The 24,181-nt window shown below is 48.0% G+C and overlaps 1 protein-coding gene across 5 annotated transcripts in view; it reads right to left on the bottom strand.

The window, feature by feature from the left end:
• GKAP1 (G kinase anchoring protein 1) overlaps nt 1-24,181 on the bottom strand; it is a 1,031,394-nt gene that overhangs the window by 172,844 nt on the left and 834,369 nt on the right. For all 5 annotated transcript variants that reach the window (XM_069625871.1, XM_069625874.1, XM_069625873.1 and 2 more), the window contains one exon: nt 8,226-8,296. In XM_069625871.1, coding sequence (XP_069481972.1) covers nt 8,226-8,296 — 71 coding nt within the window. The remainder of the gene's footprint in view (nt 1-8,225; nt 8,297-24,181) is intronic.

Raw genomic sequence — 24,181 nt, 5'->3', positions numbered from 1 at the left:
GTGATATGCAACCATAAGTCATCAGCGCACAAGGCTATCTTAATTTCCTTTCTGTGGACTGAGATCCCTTCAACCACCTGTTCCGCTCGGATTTCTTGTGCTAGGGGTTCCAGTGACAAAGCAAATAAAATGGCCGATAGGGGACAACCCTGTCTTGTTCCTCTTCCCAGGGAGAACCATCTAAAATAGTCAGAGTTCACCGATACGGAGGCTTTGGGTGATGTGTAGAGTGCTTTTACCCCTCTCCTGAATCTGTCGCCAAGTCAGACTTTAGTCAAGACCGCCTCTAAGAATCCCCATTCGACCCTGTCGAATGCCTTCTCTGCATCGATAGACAGGAGCACTGGGTCTCCCGTCATTCGAGCAGGTATGAGATGTAGGGTCTTTCGCATCGTAACCGATCCTTGCCTTCCCAAGATGAATCCCACCTGATCTGGGTGTATGAGCTTGGCCATGTGTCTCTAAGTGTGCAGCTAGTACCCTTGCATAGATCTTCGCATCTATATTAAGCAGTGAAATCAGACGGTATGACCCGCAATGCGTGGGGTCTCTTCCTTCCTTTGGTATCACTGAGATTAGGGCCTCGGAGAAGGAGTCTGGTGCTATGCCTCTCTCAAAGACCTCGTTAAAGAGTTGCACTAAGAAGGGGAGAGGGGAGGAGAGGAAAGTCTTGTAAAAGCCAGCCATGTAGCCGTCATTGCCTGGGGCATTTCCCAGTGGAATCCTTTTCACTGCTGCTTCAATTCCCTCTGGGGTGATCGGGGGGTTAATTGTGTCCGCCTCTTGCCGCGTTACTACATGCATCTCTATCCCGGTTAGGTAATTTTCTATCTCTAAGTTGTCGTGTCTTGCTTCTGATTTATATAGTTGTTGATAATACTGCGCAAACATCTCTGGGATGTTAGTCCTCTGCTCAACCTGGGAACCTCCCTCCACTTTGCGTATTGATGCCACCCATCTTTCCTCCCTTTCTCCACCCAACCTGGCCTCTAACAGGGTGTCTGCCTTATCCCCTTTCTCGTAGTATTTTTGTTTGAGGAGTTGGAGCTTCCTGACCACTTGACCTTCTTCTATGAGGCAGAGTTCCTCTTTTTTGCCTAGATAGGGCGATCCTCTCTATCCTTCCCTCTGTGGCATTACGTGCTTCCCAGTCTAAGCGTGTTATCTCTGCTCTTTTTTTTCTATCGGGGTCCTCCCTCTTCTTATTGGCGCTTTCTCTTATTAATATCCCTCGCCACGTCGCCTTTCCTGCGTCCCACACGGTTTTTAGGGGAATCCCGCCTGTCTCATTTATTTTAATGTATTCATCTATTTCGGTTGCCATTTCTGTTTGGAAGACTGGGTCTTTCCAGAACGACTCATCGCCCCGCCATTTTGTTCCTTTGTGTGGGAGTGCACCCAGGTCTAGTTCCACGAATACCATGTCGTGATCTAACCAGGATATGGGTTTGATTGTCGAGCTGGTGGTTACAGCCCTCAACTCTTCTAAGGTGTACATATAGTCAATTCTTGTGTATGTGCCATGGGGTGCAGAGTAAATAGTGAAGCCCATTGTATCTGGGTGTAAGGTCCGCCATATGTCCCGTAGTCTATATGTGTGCTTCATTTCTGTGATAGCTTTTCTACCAGCATCTGCTGGTTCTGTGGGGTCTGGGGCTGTCGATTGCCTGTCTCTTTTGGCGTCAGTCCATAGATTGAAATCACCCCCAATTCACCCCCAATTTCCACGACCCTGTGCTTCGAGCATTATTTTTGATATTGTGCGTTGTATGAACCCAATTTGTTTGGCATTTGGGGCATAGATAGTAGCCAATGTAACATTTAAACCTCCCATGTTCCCGACCAACATTATGGCTCTCCACTCCACATCCATCCATGTCTTGGAAACCTTAAATTCGACCCCTTTTTTGATCAGTATCCCAACTCCCTTGCTTTCTTCAAAGGTCCAGAACCCCAATTTCTTTTCCTTGTCTGGGCTGTATCACTTTTCGTTCATCCCCTCTGGCATATTTCGTCTCCTGTAGGAGGAGCACGTCTATCCCAGATCTTCGAAACTCTCTCTGCACCACGGACCATTTCATAGGGGAGTTAAGCCACTTAATATTGAGCGTACAGATTTTTGTGGGACCACCCCTGGTCATCTCAGAGGCCGCTGCCATCATCTATCCGTAAAGAGTTGTGCGTTTATGTGGGACGTTGATAAATATGCTTTTCTTTTTCGGTTACAAAGATTATCTCTTACATATTTACCAAGCACTGTATGTCTTTTACAACTCCCCCCTCGCTACCCTCCCGCCTCCTCCCAAACTCCCTGTGGTGTCCGAGCCAGCACTGCCAGCGTGGACGGCTGGAATTGAACCACCAGTGGGGACCAAAGTTGCCATGGCCCCATCGTTTAGAAACCTCTTAACCATTGAGCCCCCTGCATCACTGTTCCCTCCCTCTTTCCTCTTTGTTTAAATTTCCTTGAAACTGCCTCCATTACTTTGGGTCATCTTTGGGTGTCAACCTATTGCTGGTGTTTGGTTTATTGTTCACTCCCCCAGATGTCCAACCCTCAGAATAACTTCATACCATGAGTTTTACTGTATACAGACTCATTCCAGGATCATCCCTCAGGTTCTGAGGATGTGTCCATCCGTCTGTACTTCCTTGAGCCTTGAATTCGCCTTTGTCTTGGTCCTTTGATGCGTCTTTGTGCGTTCTCTTTGTTTCTTCCTTCTTGGTTCGGATCTCCTTTGGTGTCCCCCAGTAGGTCGGTCGTGCAACTCTGGATATCTTTTTCAGTATTTAGTTTGATTGCGCTTCCTTCCCATTCAAAGGTTAGTGAAAAAGGGTATCCCCATCTATATCGCACTCCTTTTTCTTTCAACCATCTCGTGAGGGGGAGGGTGCATTTCCTCCTCATGGCTAGTGTGAGTGACGACAGGTCTTGAAAGATCGAGACCCTAGCTTCATCAAGGGGGATCTGTGCATTTCGCTTGGCCTTCTCCAGCACCCTGGTTTTGTCAGCATAATTGTGGAACCGGGCTAGCACTGTTCGCGGTCCTCTCACTGTACCGCCTGCTTCATGTATTCGGTCTAGTTTTGGTTCATCTATGGAAACATCTTCCAACAGTTGCTTCAGGAGAGTGTGAAGGGTTCTTTTTAGGTGTTGTTCCGATTCCCCTTCTTTCTCCGGAATGCCAAATATGCGAATGTTATTGTGTCTTTCCCAGTTTTCCAAATCGTCCATTCTCATGCAAGTTTCTTCTTCTCTGTTTTCAATGTCCACTATTCGTTGGTCTATTTGGGTTTCCAGCGTGGTGAGAGAGGTCTAATTGTGCTCCACTTCCTCTATTCTCTCTTCCATCTTGTCAATCCTTGGCATTATTTTATCCACTTTGGCGCCTAGATCTGCTCTTGTGCCTTTGATTTCATTCAAGAGGTCGGTAAAATCAGCTTTGGTCGCAGCCATTTGGGTTCCTCGGGCTGTCATTCTTGAGTCTGGAGGGGAGTTGTCTTGAAGAGTGCTGGGAGAGTACCTGTAGAGTGCGAGTCTTTTATGTCCATATACGTGTGCTGTGGTGTGGTTCAGTCGCTGGAGTTCTCTGGGCCTCGGCCATCCTCTTGAGCTTCAGGCGGAGTTAATGAGGATACCTGTCTCTCCTTCGTGGATAAGAGGGCACACGCCCCTTCAGTGGGCGCCCAGCCTTCTCGGATACTTGTGGCAAATGCAGCCTGGGGGCCAGTCCAGGGCCCGAAAGCAAATTGTTGTTGGAGGTGGATGCAGCAGCGTGCCACCTTAGCTGTCTTTTAGTCTTGACTGTTTTGGGGTGTGGTTATGCAAGTCAAAGTGTATCTCACCGTAGCTCTGTGGTCTTACGGGCAAAGGGAACAATGTCACCCTTCATCGGTTTCTGGTGGGTCAGGAGCCCAGGCTTTAGGTGGCTCTATATAGTTGACCACCTTTGGAGGAATAGACGGTGTACCTGGTCTGCTCGCAACCGCTTTGTGTGAGCTTTCTGCTCTCTTCTGTTGCCTCCCTCTTTGTTGTATCAATCTATTCAGGGGGGGGCGGATCTCTGTTGGACGGTTGCGAGGGGGCAGTGTCTCTTCCTGGGGCTCAGTCGCTTACTTTTGGGCACCTCTATTGCCCTGGAAGCATGTTGGGGAGGTCGTTGGGCTGTGCGTAAGGTTTCATTTAATGGAAGGCACTGCAGGTTGGTACTTGTTTGTTGTACAACCGTTGCTTGTGGCACTTCCTGGGTTACCACAGCGTTTCTCCTGATGGGTTCCAGGCTCACTCAGGGGCCGGTGTTGTCCTCTATACTGTGGGTGATTCCAGGACTTTAAATCAGCTTCGCATGATCTGATCCAATTGTTTGCTGTCCTCTTGTTCTCTGTGGTTATGTGTGGGTAGTCTTTGTTGTAGCCGATTGATTCAGCTACGTTGTGACTCAGGGGTTCCCATTAAGCAGGTTAGGTGCCTTAAAGTTGTGGTGGGTGATCCGCTGACCGTGTCTCCTTTTTTGGGCCTCTAACTTGTAAAACAAAAGGCTGTGCGCTCTGCTTGCACTGTTGTGTCTCGATGGGAGCGTGTTTTTAGCCCGGCCCCTGTGGGATCATCCGCTTAAGGGTGGAGGTGCCTGGGGCGAGCTGTGGCTTCAGCGTGCCGTCACTTCCTATGTGAGTCCCGTCTCTGGTTAATGCGGCGCCGGGTACTCCCCGGGCTTTGCAGTTGGCTCCTACTGGGATCGGAGGGGAGTTTAGTGTAGCCCGATGCAGGGGCGGGTGGGTGCCACTCGTCCCGCGTCCTTGAGGTCGCCTGCCACTCATGGTGCAGGGCTTTAATACTGCTCCAAGGGGCTCTCACCTGCTTCGGAGGCTGTGTTTGGTGTGCTACACGTCCGTCGGGGGCACTTTGCGATGGTCTGTTCTGCTTAGATGCCGGGTCTCGGAGCGGGGGAGGTGCTGCCCAGACACCGCGTCTCTGCCGGTCTTCTGTGTTGTGGGGTACAGCGCCAGTTGGTCTCAGAGGCTCGTGTCACGGGCCACTGGGTACCGTTGCAGTCCAGGGCTGGCACAGCACACGTGGGGCTGGCTGCTGCTGCATAGTCGCGCTGGTCCAGGTGGATATCTCATGGAATCCTGGTGCGATTTCTTTCAGATTTTCGCACGATTCATGCACAATTCATTACAATACCGATTTATGATGGCTGTATCCGCAGGGGGGGGGGGGGCCTATGGTGGGGGCTCAATCCACTTTCCAGGGACCACGGAACGGAGCTCACACGGAGCTGTTCATCCGTGCGCCCCCTGGTGGCCAGTCTGGCACCTGTTCTTTTAGTATCGCCAGCCCTCTGGGCTTGCTGAACATCGGCCTTGCCGGAGCTCAGGATATACACACACATGCAACGGCGACCATCTTGGAATCCTGCATTAATTTTTTATGCAATCAATGATTTATTTAGGGATGGCTGCTTTTCCCACTGCCTGGCCTTTTGCTGCAGATGTGCAAGCCAAGAACCTTGGGATACCCTTATGGCACCCATGGGTTGGGGTGCAACCCTGTGCCCCTAGTGTATGCTTTTGGGAACCTGTGTGTGGCCCACAGAGCAGGGTATGGGCTGGTGGCAGCTCCATGCTGAATTTGACAAGTGCTCCGAGTATCCCCCATTTTGGGATACCCAGGCCCTGCCATTGGAATCAGTTGATTCCTTATAGGAGACAAGATGGCCCCTGTGGCCTCTTGCCTTCTTTTGCCTGTTAACTTGTTTTCCCAAAGTCCTGGGAAGCCCTCGGAAGCCCCGACTCTGTCCCTTCCCCCTGACTGGCTGTTGGGTGGAAGTTCCATATATGGTATTGTGGGGAAGTCCAGGCCAGACTGGCTGGAGACTTCCCAATGACTGTATGTTGTGGGTATGCCCGTGGGGTGGGACCTGGGTGAATGGAGTGTGTGGCGAATATGCATTTCCTGTTATGGGTGTCTAGTTTCTGGTGTGTGACACAATGACTGAGACAGCCCTGCCCAAAACTGGTATCAATGCGGTGTGGAGTGCTGTATGGCTGGGTGCTTGTCCCAATCCACATTCCTTGTTGCAAGTGTCTGGACGGAAAAGAATGGCCTGAATGCACTGTGAGCCCGATTGGCTGCCTGCCTGCCTGAATGCCCTTCTGAATGATTAGTTGCCAGAGTGTGATCCAGCAGAGTGAATGAGAGACCGAACAGTATATTTTGGGACCTCTCACTGATGGAAATCATTCAGAAGCTGAAGTCGAGCCGGAAGAAGAATTGCCGCTGCTTTCTTTCATCGCAATCTGAAAGCTATCGTGCCGCCGAGCACTGATTCAAGAGAGGACCTGGCTAGGAGACCTCTTCCCGAGCTACGGGGGAACATCGTGCACCGGCCAACCTTCACCAAGCCTCCCTCGAAGTCAGTCATCGAAAGGCTGCCGACCGGAGATGGGGACCGCCGATGAATCTGAAGCGAAGCGCCCGGACATTGAAGTCCATCGCCATCGACGACCATCATCATCGTCGACCAGAGTCACAACACTCCATTGCCTAAGACATTTGAACTCCCTTGCTCATCACCATCAACCGCTTTGTCCCGCAGGAGAAAGTCAAGATCGCCACATAACAGAGGAGAATCTACCGGTGGGTTTCCCGCCACCCGAAGTCCACAAACACGCTGACGAAGATCCGGAAGCCAGCCATGGCGAGTCCCGATCGTCAACGCAGACGCCAACGCCGACGACCCGATGCCCTTGCTGGGCCTACTTTCTTCATTGACTCTTTGCAGCAACAAACTATTGTCGTCGAGGTGCACTGCATGCCTCATCTTCGCAGGACATCCACAACCAATAGTCGACGAGCACCACAAAGACCGAAGCTGCTGCCGCAATGACATTGTTCACCCTTTTCTTCGTGGAATCTCGACGATCCGTGGCTCCTGCCTTAAAGGGAGTTCACTCAAGAAGGATCCGTCGACGACCCGTCATCAAACTCTGCTAAACCAGGTACATTTGGGTAGTAGAACATTTGTAGAAGGAAATACGACCCTGCTAAGCAATATATGGACTGGGCTTGTTTAATGTGTTATGTATAGATTGCCCAGGTGGGGGGGATCCTCACACAGAACTATGCCTTGTGGAAGGGGCCCAGTATTCTGCCAATTGTTTAACCAACTTGTTTTCCTCCCAAGTCTATGGTCGATACCTTTTGCTATTGATTTATATGCCATTTGAAACTGTCAGCAGATGGTGCATTTTAATGGAGTCAAAGAGTAATTGTGGTACCACATAGAAATTGTACATTTATCATTATGGTATTGCCTGAGCACAAAGTGTGTTTTTGTGTGTGTGTATATAACTTGAACCTTATTTATATAAAGAACTGTGTTATCACTAACAGTGTGTGGACATTCCATTGTGTGGGCTTGGGGACTATACTGCACTTAAGAACCAGCCTGCATCACCTCCTGAGAGCTTAAGCCTCGATTGCTCGTCCACATTTACCAAATAGAGAATCTTGGCTGGGGTGCTCTGTGCTTTTACTCTGCCATACATAGGGCAGGAGTTCAGATACCCCCCCTCCAGTCTTTACAGAATGCACCAGAGACATCTTACTGACAATGCTCAACAAGGAAGAAATACTTGTCTGCAGTAATTGCCTAATATTTTGGTGCTGGATTTTCCTTGTGGCAGGGACTAGACAGATATGAAACATATATTTGTCTTCTGGTAAAGCATTGTAAGCCAAAACATGATTGTAGACCTTCCTGAGAGTGTACCACACTGCAAAACAGGTTATTTGGTCTTGCTCATTTTCAGTAGAAAGGCTCTCACATTTGTGTTACATCGTAACATCCACAACCTTGGAGGATACACAGAGCAGTCACATTATGGACAAATCCATGGTTGTACTAATAAAGGTTGTTAAACCAGTCATGAAAAAGCTAAATGTTAATGTCCACTTGCCAGTGGTATAGTTTAGGACTTTTGTATTCACAGTATGGACACTTTTTCACATCTCTGCAATGCTCACGATCTAGGCTTGGTTTGTTGTTGATGTATTTTTCAATATCATTCTTTTCTATGGTCACATAAGAGAAATCATCTCAACAATTACCCTTTCAACTTACAAATCAAAGTTGCAAATTGTGCACTCTTGATATGTGCATGGCCACAAAGATGCCATACATTACATTATTAAATACATTGTTAACAGTTTAAATTGTTACCTGTAAAGTGAGTTCATTTTTGATTGTTAATAACTCATCAACCTGCAGAAGGATGTCTGCTTTATCTTTCACTAATTGGAAACAAAAACAAACAGTTCTTAATTGTGCTGAAAAAAAGTACACAATCATAAATGCCAATAATTAAGGACAGTTCTGAGATGGAAGACTCATAATTGGGCCATTTTTCTCCCACCAACCCAATATCAAACGTTAATGAAATCCAGGATTCACATGCAATCACACAAAAATAAATTGAAAACTTAAAATCTATCTGCAGGCTGAGAACATATGCATCCATAACATTTGTAGGCATAGATGGGAGTTCCAATATTATAGACATCCTTCCCAAGAATGTAAACCTTAGAACACCTGCCCTTGGAACACATTAATTCATTCATCAACATGTTAGACAACCACGAAGCTACATATTTATGATGCTTGTGAAGTTAGATTTATTTGGGCAGCAGTGACTTTGTCCATGACTAAAGCATCTCCCAATCTAGTCCATCAGTGCTAGACTTTCCGGGGATTGTAGGGGACTTCCAGTGCTTGGCTATGGTTAGACAGGAAGCCATTATGTGTTATTGGATTATACTGTGAGCCTGATCATTTATAAAAGTTTCCCTTGTAAACCTCTCCCAGTAGGATTACCTTTGGAGCTCAGAGGTAATTGAAATTTAGCTATCTGTTTAATTTAACCAATAACTGTCTGCCAGAAAGGTTGAATCATGCATCAGGACAACCACAAACGGAAAAGACTGCCCGCCAAAGTGGCATCTCCAACAGAAGGGGAGAGAAGATGGGAACATTTTGTGCAGGTATACCAGATGAAGGTACCACCTCATTGTTAATTCATATGCGTTTTATTTAATCTGAATCAATCACAAGTAGAGTTTAGCAGCTCTAGACCATGCATTATACCACAAACACACATCCCAACCACCCTGGAAGTTCTGTTCTCATTGCTGCATACAGCTGCGTTTATATGAAACCTGCAATCGTCTATAGAATTGTGAATCTCTCTGCTTGCTCAAGTCCCAAGATAGAAACCGAAGCTTCAAGCCTATGAGGTTCTGACTCACCCTTGTCTAATCAGGTTAGGGAGAGAGGACCAGTGCATCCAACTGCTAGTGCCCAGTGTTTCATCTGTTAGTAGCAGAAATCCTCCACAGTAGGAAGGGAATGCTCAGGGATGCATTCAGTCAAGGTTTAGGGACTGATGTTGCCTTTGCTGGAGAAATTCACTACTCAGCAATAATCAAGGAAGGCTGGTAAGCGTCTTTAATGGAAGTCAGCAAATTAGTATACAAATTAGTATACAGGCATCCACAGAACAGGACGACGCGAAACACCTTGATCCCAATGTTGGGACAAAACAGAGTAAAACCCTTCCTTTCTTGGCTCATATGGCTTTTATTCTTTCACATAATATGGTCTATGCAAGAGGCGTACCAACAACATTCGATGACCACAGTATAACATGTATCCGATTATCGTCAGACTGTTTCACTGTTAACCCAGAGAATGGTACAGTTTTTAACTACCTTCTCATGCCAAGGGTGAGCACACTTTACAACATGGAGCAGACTTATTCCGATAGAATTTCAGCAAGTCAGCGATATCTAGTACAAACTGCAGTTCTGAAAGGACTCCTGCTGTGCCTGGCCCACCTAATGTTGTAAATTCTACACACTGAAGCCATTTCGCCAAGTGAGTCAGTCGTCTACATTTCCCTTGCCTGAGCCAAAACAAAAATGCGTAGGAAGAAGGAACAGTTTACAGAGCAGGAAAATTCTTTCAGCTTACCTAGGATACACTTGGTTAAGGCATGCGCACATACACATGGTTAGGCTGGTCCCCTTTCCACCATGCTGCATCGGTATCCCTTCCAAGGGACGGGAGACGGAACCTTTTTCACCAGAAAAAATCTTCTTCCCCCTGTAAATTTAGAGGTGCGCGGGGGTGCGGCCCTGGGAGCATGCACTGCCCTGACTCCGCCACCACACCTCAGTCCCCATAGATGCGTCGGCAATAGATTAACATTGCCTAATGACACCAGTTTTATTAGGGGGGAGGATGGTGGGACGTATGGAGGAAAGGTGACTAAGGATTAAGAGTACGTTAGTCACTACGGTGAGTAACTTATAATTGCTCTTACGTCCCATCCCCTTTCCTCCATACTGCATGGGCGATTACAAGTGAGAGTAGCCCCAGGGTGGGGAGGAGACCCTCCTTAAGCAAACAGGTTCCTAAGAACCGCCTATCCGAAGGCCACCTCTGATCTCGAGCCGGCATCCTAACAGTAGTGCTTGCAGAAAGCCGAAGGGGTGGTCCATGTGGCCGCCCTGCTTATGACTTGCCAGGGGACATGCCACTGGAAAGTGAAGGACGTTGCCTTGGCTCCGACTGCTTGAGCATGCATGTTGGCCGGCAGTGGCTTATGGTGTCCCTCAAACCTCTTTGATGGCCAAAACCATCCAACGGGCTATGGAGGCCTGATACCCCGGTCCTGATCTGCCAAAGGTGACAAAAAGAGCGTCCAACTTGCGGAAGCCCTTGGTCCCATCTAGATAGAATTTCAGGGCCCGCCTGACATCAAGGCAGTGCAGGACCCTCTGTGCGTCGACCTTGGGCTCGGCAATAAAACATAGATAGCACTATTTCCTCATTCAGATGGAATGCAAAAAGCACCTTAGGTAGGAATGCTGGGTGTCCGTAGAACTACCATGTCCCTCTGAAACAGTGTACTGCTCTGAGGCAACCAGCACCTGGATTTCGCCGATTCTGCGAGGTGAGGCAGACTAACAAGGCTGGCTTAATGGTGACCAGCTTGAGGTCCGCGGACGCCATTGGTTCAAATGATTTGTGCGCCAGAGCACCCAAGACTATGTTGGGGTCCTACACGGGGTACGGCCTCTTGATGGGCGGGTAGAGCCTGGTGAGTCCCGTCAAATGTTTCTTGACAATCGGGTTGGAAAAGGAAAATACCTCCTCCTCAGTGTTTCTGCAAGCCCCAATGGCTGCCAAGTAGGTGCGGCAAGTGTCCACCTGCACGCCCGAGTGGGCGAGGTGCGCCAAGAAGGAGAGCACATCGTCCAGGGTACATGCCAGTTGGTCAATACCCTTAGAGTCTGCCCAGTGGCAGAACCTGGTCCACTTGCTCCTATACTGGGTCCTGGTAGACTTGCTCCTGGCGCCCTGTACGATTTCTAGATTAGCCTGGGAGAGGCTGAGGTGACCTAGGACGATCTGCTCAGGAACCGCGCTGTGAGGGCTAGTTTCTCTGGTGCGGGATGGATGACCCTGCCCCCTGCTGCTCCAGAAGATGTGCTGGGCCCGTCAGCAGGCGAATGGGAGGCCTCTCCGAGAGGCTGAGCAGCTCCGAGAATCATGGCCTGGCTGGCCACCATGGAGCTATTCGAATGATGTTGAGGTGGCGAGACTCCTTGATCTTGCATATCACCATATGAATCAGCGGTGTGGGCGGAAAGGAGTATGCCGTCATTGCGTCACACCGGATCTGGAATGCATCGCCCAGGGAGCCCAAGACCTGACCCTGCCAGGAGGTGAACCATTGGCACTTCCTGTTGCCCCAGGAGGCGAAGAGGTCCACGTGAGGGTGTCCCCATTCGTAGAAGATCTCCTACAGGACTAGGTCGTTCAACTGCCACTCGTAGTTGTCCTCTCCCAGTCTGCTGAGCCTGTCTGCCTCCAGGTTGGATTCCCCCGGCAGGTGGACGGCCTTGAGGTTGATGTTCTCCAGGGCCCACTCCCACATGCTGACTGTCCGCCTGCACAGTGGGGGACAGGGGGAGGGGGAATCTGGTACCTCCCTGCTTGTTGACATAGAACATGCTGGTCGAGTTGTCCGTCTGAATGAGGGCAACCTTGCCCTTGATAACCTGAAGGAAGGCGCAGAGAGCCAGCCAGATGGCCCTCAGTTCCAGCCAATTCATGTGGTACTCCTGCCAGGTCCAGGTGCCTTGGATGGAGTGGTTGTCCAGAGTGGCCCCCCAACCCTTGAGTAGTCTGTGGTGATGGTAACCTGTGGGGTGGGTTGCCGGAAAGGCTTGCCCGTCCGCATGTTGCAGTCGCCTAGACCACCATGTGAGGTCTGGGTGAAGCAAAAGAGGAACGTTGATCATCTCCGACTGTTGGCCCCGTTCCTGGTTCCAAGATGCTGCAAAGTGCAGCTGTATCCTCCTCCTCCTCCTGTGTCTTGTATGGGGGACGGCCAAGAGGACTGCTGCCATGAGACCCAGTAGGTGTTGGTACCACCAGGCCAAGGTCACGTCTCTGCTGAGGAAGTGCACCGTGGCCCTCTCGATGGGCGTGATCTTGTCCTCTGAGGGGAAAAACCTTCTCGGAGCATGTGTCCAAAATGAGGCCCAAGAAAGGCAGCCTCTGCGTAGGCTGCAGATGCGACTTCTTGAGGTGGAGTGAAAAACCCAGCTTGTGCAGTGTGTTCATAAGAGCGTGGGAAGTGTGTTGCACCGCTTCCGGAGATGCCACCCTGACGAGCCAGTCGTCGAGGTACAGGTAGATGTTGTGGTCGAGCCCTGAGGAGGACTAACACTGTATTATCAGCCTCGTAAAGACCATGGGGGCCGAGTTGAGGCCGAAAGGAAGCCCCTTTTATTGGAAATGGTAGGCCATGATCCTGAATCGTAGAAAGGAACGATGAGGCTGCCAGATCGGGACATGTAGGTACGCGTCCTTCAGACCCAGGGAGCACATTCAGTCTCCCTTGCACAATGTCTCCGCTATTAAAGCTGGCGTAACCATCTTGAATTTTTGTAGAGGTAGGGAGAGGTTGAGGGTGGAAAGGTCTAGCACAACTCTCAGGCCCGTCTGGTTTTTTTTCTGAATGGTGAAAATCCTGGAGTAAAAGCCCAAGCCTCACTGGGAGGCTGAGACTTCCTCCACTGCCTGGCTCTCGACGAGCGACCGGATCTCCGCCAAAAGAGTTGCTGTCCCAAACTGTGGGAATGGAGGGGAGGAGGGAGGAGAGGCTGGGATAGGGAGGCGGTACCCCGTGGAGACTACCGAAAGGATCCAGTGGTCCGCGAAATTCTGGCACCAGAAATGTGCATGGAGAGCAAGCCTGCCCCCCACTGGAGACACGTGGACCCGGAGGGGCTTGTCATGCCTTTTTTCCCTCTGAGGCTGTTGCGGAGGAGGGGGACTGGAAAAAGCCCTTACACCCCCCCCCCCCCCCCGTTTTGTTTGCTCTGATGTTGAGTCAGAGAACTGTCAGGCTGCCTGGACCTCCGCTCTTGGAAGCCGGGGAACCCTCGGTATGTACGCTCCTTGTCTGAACGCTGCTGTGACTGGGTGCATGTTTTGGGCATGGTCTTTGTCAAGATTGATAAAGACTTGGATGTTTGTGAGCTGTTTATCTTTTTGTCCAGCTCCTCGTCCGTTGTGGAGTGGAAGAGGTCACCCCCTTTGAACCGAAGATCTAAGATGCGTTCCTGGACATCCAGGTTGAATTTCGACGCACAGAGCCAGGCCATCGTTCTCAAGTCCATGGCAATGCAGATGGCACGGCTAGAGGTGTCAATGTGGCCCACGGTGGACTCCATGATGTCCTGTGCCACAATCTTGGCCTCTGCCCATCCTGCCTTGAATCGAGATTGGCTCTGTGCCGGAAGCTCTGGGAGGAAATCCGCAATTTCCCACCAGAGTCTCTGGTTAACAGCTGCCAGCATGGCATCCGCGTTGGCTTGACAAAGGTGCGAGGATGCGTTGGAATACAGCTTCTTCCCAAACGCCTCCGAGATCATCTCCTCCTTGCCTAGCAGCGCCGCAGAGGAGGCGGCTGAGGATGACTGAGGCTTATAGTGATGCTGCAGCGATCGCCGAGGAGTTTGGCTGAGGGTGGGCCGATAGCAAGAGTGTATCCCACTCCATCTGTCTGTACATGGCGTCCATGTGTTTATTTATCAGCTGGACCGAGTGAGGTTTGAGCCAACCCTTCTTGGCCAAGTATGTCCTTCTGCATCAGGAGCCCTGTTCTGGCCACGGGACGTAGCGTGAGGACTTCTGCGAGGACCCCCCCCTCTGCTGGTTGCTCGTCCTCGGGTTGAGGAAGGCACAAGTATTCTGCCAGCCCTGCAAGACGTTCGGGGAGGGCCTTGGCTGAAGATGGTATGTCGGGGGTCCTCCTCCTCATCTGTGTCCACTTGAGGGTCCGGTTGGTCTGGCACCGGAGGAGGGGTGTTGGGAGCCGAGGGCTCAGTTTTGGAAACCGGATCCAGAGGATGGAGCGGAACCATCTGCGCAATAGGTTGTGGGCCCGGAGCAGGCTGTTGAGGCTGAACAGGGCCGAGGGGCGCCTGTACCTGACCTGCGGCGCCGGAGTCATTGGCGGGAGCACGTCCCTGATGGCATCCCTGAGGGTGACCCCCATCCGAGGATATTTCATGAGCCCAAGGAACCGTTCAAAGAACCGGTCCTCGCAGGCCAGGTTGGTGGTAGGCGATATTGATGGGGTAGCGAGCGGCTGCTGAAGCCGTTTCGTGCCCTGCCCATATGGACGCAGCAGGAACTTGCTTTGCGCGAAGGAAGGGTAAGCTGTAGGCCACAAACCTGGTTGACACCAGTCCCACCTTGACACACGGTCCTCCACCTGCTGCCTTCCTTGGAGCGGGGTCGGCTGGATGTCTGGATCTTCTGGCACAGCAGCCAATTTGTCGAGCTGCCTTCCACGTGCCTGTGTTGTGTTGCTCTGCTTGCTGGGCCCCGCCCTGTCCAGGACACTAGTGTGGATCATGGGGCCTACCCTGTTTGTCGGGCCGAGGACCGGTAGGCGTTTCTTCCTCGGCAGATCTGCTGCTAACTCTGCATAAAGGCACGCCCTCAGACATGTTGCCGGTAGTAGGGCGTAGCCCTCTGGTGAAGACCCGGTAAAAGAACCTTCCTGTCCCTCAGCACGGTCACCGGGAAGTTCCTCGGACCCCTCAGCCGGTAGATGATTCAGCGTCAGTTCTTCTGCTGGTACGAGGACCTGGGTGGTCCCTCCCGTGCAGGCGAGTCCTTGGGAAGGAGTCTCCCATGCGGGTGCACTGGAAAAGAGCCGCCCTACCTCGGCCTGGCTCGATGATAGACAAAGTCCTTTAGGTCCTTTGGAGGCGATCTCTGGAAGCGCTCCCTCTACCTGGCTAGTCTGTTCAGAGACCTTGAGGAAAGAGCGTTGCACACGGTACAAGCTTGGCGTGGGTGTCTTTAGTCGGGAAGAGCCCGTCACAGGATGGACACCTGCTGATCCCTGTAGAAGTCGACCAGGCACCGGGGAGGAACGTGATGCCTGAGGACCGAGTACCTGAATGATAAAATGACAAAAAAGACAAATGTAGTATCTACGCGTGGAATTACATGGCCGAAGCCAAACCAAGGCGCGCTGGTGAATTCGGCCCACTACCGTCCACACGGAAATGCCGACCAAAGTGTGGCAACGGAGGGCGGAGTCAGGGCAGCGCATGCTTCCAGGGCCGCACCCCCACACGCCTCTAAATTTAAAGGGGAAAGGTGGTTTTATCTGGTGAAAAAGGTTCTGTCTCCCGTCCTTTGGAAGAGACGCCCATGTAGTATGGAGGAAAGGGTGACGGGACGTAAGAGTACCTTGGTTTCCCCCCCAAGCAGAGTGAAACCGGACACATTTGAACCCATTTTCTGTTTTAGGTTCACCAAATCCTAGTAGAATAGACAGGATTATTATACTGTTCTATCACCCCACCCAAGCGCTTCCCAGGGGAGAGCTACAGCAAGGTCTCCAAGGGGACTGAAATCTAGTCCTGCTCCAATCCTCAATACTTCTTGAGTGAGATTCTGTCTAGCCAATTAAAGCATATGGAGAGCCTGAAAACCAGATCATAATTTTGCAACAATGTTCATTTTAGTAGCTGCCATTCGCCCCAGCCATGAAACCTACAAATCTTACATTTGGTGCAGCTATGTGATAGTTCTAAGATGAGCTCATGTATACATTGAGTGTATAGAGTGATTTAAGGTAAATAGACAATGGTATCCTACATTGTTGGAGCACCAGCAGTGATTCTGGAGAAGCAGTAATGTTAGGAATACTGGACTTTCCATTAATCATTTTATATCCAGACACAGATTAAGAGCATGTGAGCTCTCCAATAAGGTAGGGAGAGAGAGCAACTGGGATCCTGCATTAAAAATATATCATCTGCAAACAAGGCTAACTTGCGATGCGCCAAAACTAAAAATACAAGCATTTACTGGCAATGCCCGATACTTTGCAGTGCAGGGCTCTATTCCGAGTGTAAAAGCAAAAAGGGGCAACACTGTCCTGGTCCCCTAGTTATCTTTATTAAGAGATGACATTTTTTTATTCTCATCCAAAAGGACAAAAATAATTTGCCTCCAAAATTCTAAGAAATTTCGGACTAAATTTGAATTTGAGAAAAACTCCCTTCATGTAAATCCAGTCTACTTAATAGAACTCGTTTTTGGCGACAATCAAGAGGTGGCAAAAGGACCTTCTTGCTCTGGGTAATGTCAATTCTATTAACCACCCTTCTGATATTGTTATGGAATTAACTGCCAATGACAAAGCCTGTATGATGAGTATCGATTCATTTAGCAAGAAGCAGTGCTGGGTGAGCATATTCTTGCATCATAATTTGTATCCCAATATGTTTTGTAGTAGTTTATAAAGTCAGGAAAATACACAACAAAGCCTAAATCATCAGGCATTCGACTGGTACATTACAACTTGTAGAACATTTTCACAATATCAGAATGTCAATTCTCATCTTAACTAATACTTCATTTACTTTTCTCCTCCTCCAATAAATCTGTGAAAACTTCTCCATGCCATAAATACCCTTCCCCACATATCAACTGATTCTTAGTGTACTGGACAAAAATGCCACCACTTGAGTTTTTCTATATTGGGCCCTCCACCCCTGTGTAAGGGAATACACTTCAACATGGATCATGTACGTCAACTTCTCCATCAAGAAAATATCCCAAACCTTCAGCAGCCAATCCATTCTCTTGATGGAGAGGGAGACTTCCACTTCTGAGCAAATGTTAGCCTTCCTACCTGTTACAGTGCCGCTAACATATTTAGCAGCCTATAATGCTGTTCATCTTTTGGGAGGAGCCCCAAAAAAGACAGTCCAGCCCTAGAGAGGTAGGTACACCCGAAGGCAGGCTCGAAGAGTAGGAGCTAGAGACATCAAGGGTGTGCTTCAAGGGAATGCACAAAGTAGTCTTGCAGGCCCATGGGGTTTTGGATGTGGAGAGAGCAGAAAAGAAGAGAGTAGGCGTCCTGCATGGATGCCGTACACCAAACATTTTACAGATGTAACGTGGTGACCGGTGGGTAAGAACCAAACCGAATAAGAGGAGAAGTGGCAGAACACCCTGGTTAACGAAGTGTATTGACCATACGATGCTCAAAGCATCGTAACTGTCGGCCGAGAGTCACCCTACGGAAGGGCAGAGATTAAACTGTGGTGGCATTACCTGTAGTGGGTGGGCCGGGTGGTCCAACAACTATGTCAAAACCGCTAATCAGAACTGTTCACACAGCTACTTGCACAGACATGAAGAGTATTCAGAGAGGTGGTGGCTGGACGTTCTATACAGGGAAGGAAGTTTGAGTCTCTGGTCTGCTACCCGACAGCCAGCTGTAAAGGGCCCCGGAAGCGAGCCGCGAAGAGCTTGAAAAAACAGGCCGAACCAGTGAAAGCTCCCAATACCAAGTACCGGAAATTAAAGTCTGGGAGAGGACCAAAGGAAACCTAACAGAGCCTCAGAAGACATCAGTAATATCAAGGGGGTGTAAAAAACTTTTAACCGAACACGCACAAAGATTAAGAACAGTAAAAAGCTAACCCTCACCTTGACAGTTGTTGGGGTAGATGTATTTTATCTCAATAGAAAGGAAAGATTCATGTTGCGTTCACTGTATTAATGTTAAGAATGGATGTGATATTGTTACAATGTTGTAGTTTTGCATGCATCTAGAATAAATCATTATGGGTTGTTAAAGGTTACCTTTAGTGTTATTGTGTGTCAAGTATGATATATTTAGATGTGCATACAAGTAGCAACATAATGAAGATTGTTTGCACATAATATGGGAGCAAATTGTGCAACTTGGCAGAATGAGCAGTGCTCCAGATAGGATTTTGGAGTGAGTATTTTACTCCCAGTTTTTAGAATTGGAGAGTAAATCCAATTTCAAGAGGATAAAAATGAGTTCCATCCTTCGAAAGAGGGTAAAAAGTGTGACAACTGTCCAATGCGTGCGTAAAATTAAAACTTTGTTCAAAAACAGCTGTATTCCAAAGTTGTTTCTAAATAATGTATTGCACCTTTGGAAAAACATTTCCCCACACAAGATCAAGTCCCTCACTCTACCAGCATCACTTCTCTGCCTCTCAGGCCTACTGTTGCTGCCTGGCAATATGTACTTGACTGCCAATACATGTTTTTGCTCCATCTCTCCTTTCCTTTGCTACTTTGTTACCCCTGCCTCTCAATTTGACGCTCTGCCCCTCACCCTTAAGTGTTGCGATGCCACATTTTGCGGTCTGTTTCTCTGTCACTCTTCATCTCCCAACTCTGCATTCTATTGTTGCTTTTTCCCTCCAATATCTTGCTGTATCGTTTGATATAACTCCCATTCCTCTCATGTCATTGCTCTGGGTGTATCTGTTTTTTCCATTTTAATCGGTTGTGGTTGCTACTCCTTTTGATCTTTCTTGCACTGTCTCTTATGTTATTGGCCTGCCCTTCTCTAGTCTTGCTTTTATATTTCCATCTCTACCCACCGGCTGTTAATCTGCGTTTTAGTTTAATGTCTCCAAATGTCTGTTTTGCTCTGCTTCTATCCCTCACTCCTATTGTGTGTTTGTCCTATTATTAACTCTCGTTCCCTTCTCACTTTCTTTGTTGCCCTATCATGTAGCTCATTGCTCTCTTCCTGTTGCTCGAATTCCTGTTTTGGATTGTCTAGTATGTTCTCTGTCCCTTCGCCCCTCCCCCCGTGCCACACCTTTTTTCTTCTGTGTTGCTTCGGTTCAGAGTTGCTCGTCCTCCCCCGTTTTTCTGTTTGTCAAATAACATAGCACCAATAAATATCCAAAAAGCTGAAAATGCCTTTTCTATTTAAAAATCTAGTGCAGCGTTACCATTGGCTGCTCCTTTTTAGATGTGTCCAAACCTTCTTTTGGCCATTAGGCTGGGAATTATAGAGTTAGAGGTTTGTCTGACCAGATGCAGCACTTGCTTGAATGCAGATGGCTTTACCAACACTGTATGCCATTACAAGTACAAGAGCCCATATAAGATCTGTGTTCTGTGACATTACAGGTATAGCAGCCCAAATGAGATGTGTCTGTTCTGAGCCATTACAAGTATAGTGGTGTGCATGGGACGTGCGTGTTCTACTTCTGAGCCATTACAGTTATAGCAGCCTTGATGAGGTGTGCGTTCTGAGCCATTACAAGTATAGCAGTCCTCATGGGATGTGCATCTTCTGTGCCATGACAAGTATAGCAGACCAAATGAGATGTCTGTTCTGAGCCATCGCAGGTATAGCAGCCGCGAGAAGGTGTGTTCTGAGCAATCATAGGTATATCAGTTTTGATGATTTGTGTGTTCTGTGCCATTACAAGTAGAGCATCCCGGATGAAATGTTTGTGTTCTGAATCACTGAACATTTAGTAGTCCTTTTGATAAGTTGAAAGTTAAGTCAGCTCTGTTACAATTGAATGTTACGTGCATCTTAAATGCATATCTCTGATGCAGACTCATTAACTCACCTATCAACGGGATTTGAACTAACAGTTTACACAATAATATTTGCAGCAGGATTATTGACCCACTGAGCTGCTTTTCCCAAATGGCTATTGACACTGAAAGGCACATAGGGTTAGAGCACTGGCAGTTCCATGTGAGGCTTGCCTGAAATGAATGGCTTGTCAAAAGCTCTTGAGCGCTCGCTGCTGCGATCTGAGCGTGATCTGCAGGTCGCAGGTTCGAATCCCAGCTAGGCCAAATCAGCCTTTCATCCTTCCCAGGTCAATAAATTAGTACCAATTTCGGTTGGGAGATATTGGATGTAAATATGTGCTCTGTAAAGCGCTTTGGATTAAGGCTCTATATAAATAACTTATCATTACATTAGTGAGGAGATTCATAATGAGGCTTTGAAATGTGCTAGATTTTTGGCAGTGGGACTCAGTAATCGGACATGGAGAAGCAGCGGTTTTGAAAAGCTTAAGACCACATAGAAGGGATTGAAGTATATGACAGCAATGACATCTTCTCACAGTGTCAGAGGTTGGTGGGAAGAGCGCAGACACTGTTATTGCTCTGTACTTTAGCTCGCTGCAGAAAATGCCAACACATGTTCGTGCTTTCTTAACAGCAGCTCGGTTAAGAAATTCAGGTACTGCCCAAAACATAGCAGTCCTGCTAAACAATGTGGGCATGAAGCAATCAGTCCTGCTGCGAATATTTGGCATTGTGCCATGACATGCATACGGTATAGCAGCTCTTTTGATAAATTAGGCTACTTTGCCTGAATATATAGCAGTCCTGTTGAGAGGGACTAGTCCAATCGGTGCCACTGAAAATATATACAGCACTGCTTCTACCTGTATCCATTATACCTGCTTGCTGTAGGTGGTCAGAAAGGGAGTTAACGTTCAGACGAGATGCCTAGCTATGCAATTGGTGTGCTTCTGTGATGAAAAGAAAGTATGGAATGCCCATGCTGCTGCAACTGTGCTGCCTGTGTTAAAGCCAATTAAGCAGAAATGCAGCCCTTGTTTAAGACAATTTACACAATACTACCTGTGGCCTAAAGCAAAGTGAAAAGAATGTTCATGACTCAAGATGCTTTAATAACACTGTAACCTACAAAATGCAGGCAGTTGAACAAAGTGAACGAAACACAAATTCCCTTTTACATTACTCAGAAAGTATTATCTTGATAGAATCATTACCAGAGGAGAAAGTTAAAATTATTAAACAGACCAGGACTCATCCCAGTTGCTTCTTTCAAGGAACTGTCTCATTACTAAAGTGAGGAGTGGATTTGCAAGCTGCTGCTAGCCAGGCTGTCACTAGTAAGCTCCATGGTTTATGGGGGTGCTGCCATAAATAGTCTGTGTAAGTGGTACGCAAGGAAGAATTGAAAGGGTAATATTGACAAGATTTCTGTGCATAAAAAGGCATTGTACGCACCTTATCTGGAGGGCTGACAATGAGATTTAAAGCACAGAGCTTCATACAAAGTGGAAAAAGGCTCTTGAATGGTAAACCCATTATGAGGGGGATGCAGTAGTTTTGAACACACATTAGCGGAGAACTGGGTTTTTTAAAATAGATTTCTAGCTTGTTCGGAGAACTGGCTGGCTAAGGAGGAAAGTATGAATTGGCAGAGGAACAGATGCAGCAACATGGAAGCAGCTTTTTGGAGCTGAAACAGAATGAGGGCATTGGACCCATGGTTTTTTAGCTTGCAAATTGTTGTTCGAGTGGCCGAAGAAGCAGTCAAATAGATTAGCAGGAAAAAGATAATGGGAACGGAGGCTAGATGGATTGAACTGGTGGTTGCATAATGAAAGGGCGCGAGAGGATGACAAAAACAAAAAAAACAGAGTGTCGGAGTGCTTGCAGAAATGAGTTAGTGCCCGAACAAAGGAGCCTTTTGTTAGCTCCCTATAGCCTCATAAAGTGCCCATACATAAACCATGCGTGTCAGATTTAGTGTTGCAGGTCTTTGACCAAGTGGAATGCCATGTTAGGGTTGTGTGTCTTGCAGAAAGAAACCAAAGAAGAGTTGGGCTTGTATTTGCAATGTCATGAAAATTGGGTGTCTAAGTGGATGGTGCCATAGTGAAGGCAGCCAATGAGATTGTGGGGATTAGATTTCCTTGTATAGGGCCAACCCATTTGTATTTTGAGTGAGGACTTTATAAGGGAACATGAAGGAGATCAGGGAGTGCGTTTACTGTTCTGCAAATGTGTATATACTGTACCTGTTCTGTGATTCAGGGAGACTCGGATTAGTTCAAACTCCAAGGTGTGGTCTAACCTCTCGCCCAGCGGCTGTTGTGAAATAAATTTGGTTTAATGACAACGTGCATTCACTTCATGAGAGGTGGGCTATTTTACACGGATCGGAGGTCAGCCCTTACACAGTTTTGGCTAAAGTCCGTCAGTACTGCTCTGCAAGCCAGATGCCCCTTGAACCGTGCTCAAGGGGTTACCTTCTCGAGTACAGTCCAAAGAAACCAAAACCTGTCAATGGGTGTTCTAGTCAATCAACGACGAGAACAGAGTTCTCAGGAGGCAGTCGTTCATGGAAACAGAGGTCCTCTTGGGCACACCCCAGAATCATCCAATCTGGTATATCGAGCCAACCCCCAATCATCCTCTGCCATCAGTCTGTTATTCACACTGATTGGTCAACACCAGACCCTGCTAAGATTATTGTATTTTTAGTTTGACTTGAACTTTGCCTTCCTCAAGAGAAGAAAAGAACATCGTCATTTTTCTTTTCGATTGGAAAAACCCTGAAAAACGAGAATCCTTTGAGATTGTAAACCATAGACAAAGGTGTAAACCATTTTGTAATATAGTTCCCAGGTCAATTCCACAAAAGGGCCATACTTGAAAGTCGAGAGGGACTCCAGGAGCAGCTTCATCATCGCAGTGGGGGGGGGGGGGGGGGGGGGTGGAGCAAGAAAGGTGCAAAACTCAGATTATAAAAACCGCCTTAAAGAAACTACAAACCTTATTAAGAGCTGTGAACCGTGAAAGAAATTGGAGAGCCAGCTAGGAGAAGGGGGTAATTCTTCTAGCTCCACAAGAACATTTATGTATGCAACTATTTCTATTTTGATTACAGAGCACTATAACTCATTGGAACCTTTGATTTAAACGACCCGAGAGGCTTTGGATGCTGTACATGCAAGAGAACGGACTCATTCTCCTGGATTACAAATAGTAGCTGGATTTCATGGTATTTCTTTGCAGTAACATGGATAGTGTGAGCATTTGTAACTGTGACAGTGCCTTTTTGTTTTGACTCGCACAGACTTCCTGATGAGCAGCTGACTTTCTTTACTTTAGCTAGGGAATTCCCCTTAGCATTAGGGATAGATGGGTTTGGTTTTTCAATTTATAAAAGTCTATAGTCACCACTATGGCACCACTTGGTTAGTCCCTTCGCTCCTAGTCGCCACGTCACAAACATTCTATAAAACAGCTATATACATTCACCCTTGAGAGAATAAAGAAAGCATATGCTTCAGTAACGTATAATAGCCACATAATCGCCCCCCCCCCCTTAACCATGAGTCCAACCCTAAGATGGTTTGGGGCTTTGCACCCTAAAGTCATCAGTTCCAAAGTTATTTTAACCTACCTGTAAAGTAGATTTAGACAATACCAGTGGTTATGATAAAAAATGTAAATTTCAGGCAAGCAAACGAACTCGATCAGTCACTAGGACAGGCCTAGGAAGGGATCATTGACCAGTCCTCCAACGACCAAAGTCAGGAAAAAGTAGTTTAAGGAGAGGACTTTACACCATGTCCGCTACGGGGAATGGGGGAAAGGAACAGATATGTCAACTTACCCCCTGACTCGCATTTCTCCAGAGACAACTGCTGAGGTAGCAGAATCTGTGGGGGACACAGTCTTCTGTGCTTGGTCCATGGGTTTCCTAAAGAGTTTTGCATTGTTAGATTCTGCATTTCTTTGATGACGGGATTGCAGGTTGCAGTTGCAACGACCAGAAGAATCCTTGAACCTGCAACCCCCATGGCACCTCTCACCGAAAGAAAGGACAGAAGATCGAGTCTTTAGCGCCCCCCCCCCCTCCCAGATCATCACAACATTGGGAAAATCAGAGTGAGGGGGATGCGGGGGGGGAGGGGGGGGGTAAGTAAGCACTC

Source organism: Ambystoma mexicanum, chromosome 6p, assembly GCF_040938575.1.
Source record: "Ambystoma mexicanum isolate Mex_15411 chromosome 6p, UKY_AmexF1_1, whole genome shotgun sequence".
In the NCBI taxonomy this organism is placed as follows: domain Eukaryota; kingdom Metazoa; phylum Chordata; class Amphibia; order Caudata; family Ambystomatidae; genus Ambystoma; species Ambystoma mexicanum.
This window is presented reverse-complemented; position numbering and strand designations above follow the sequence as displayed.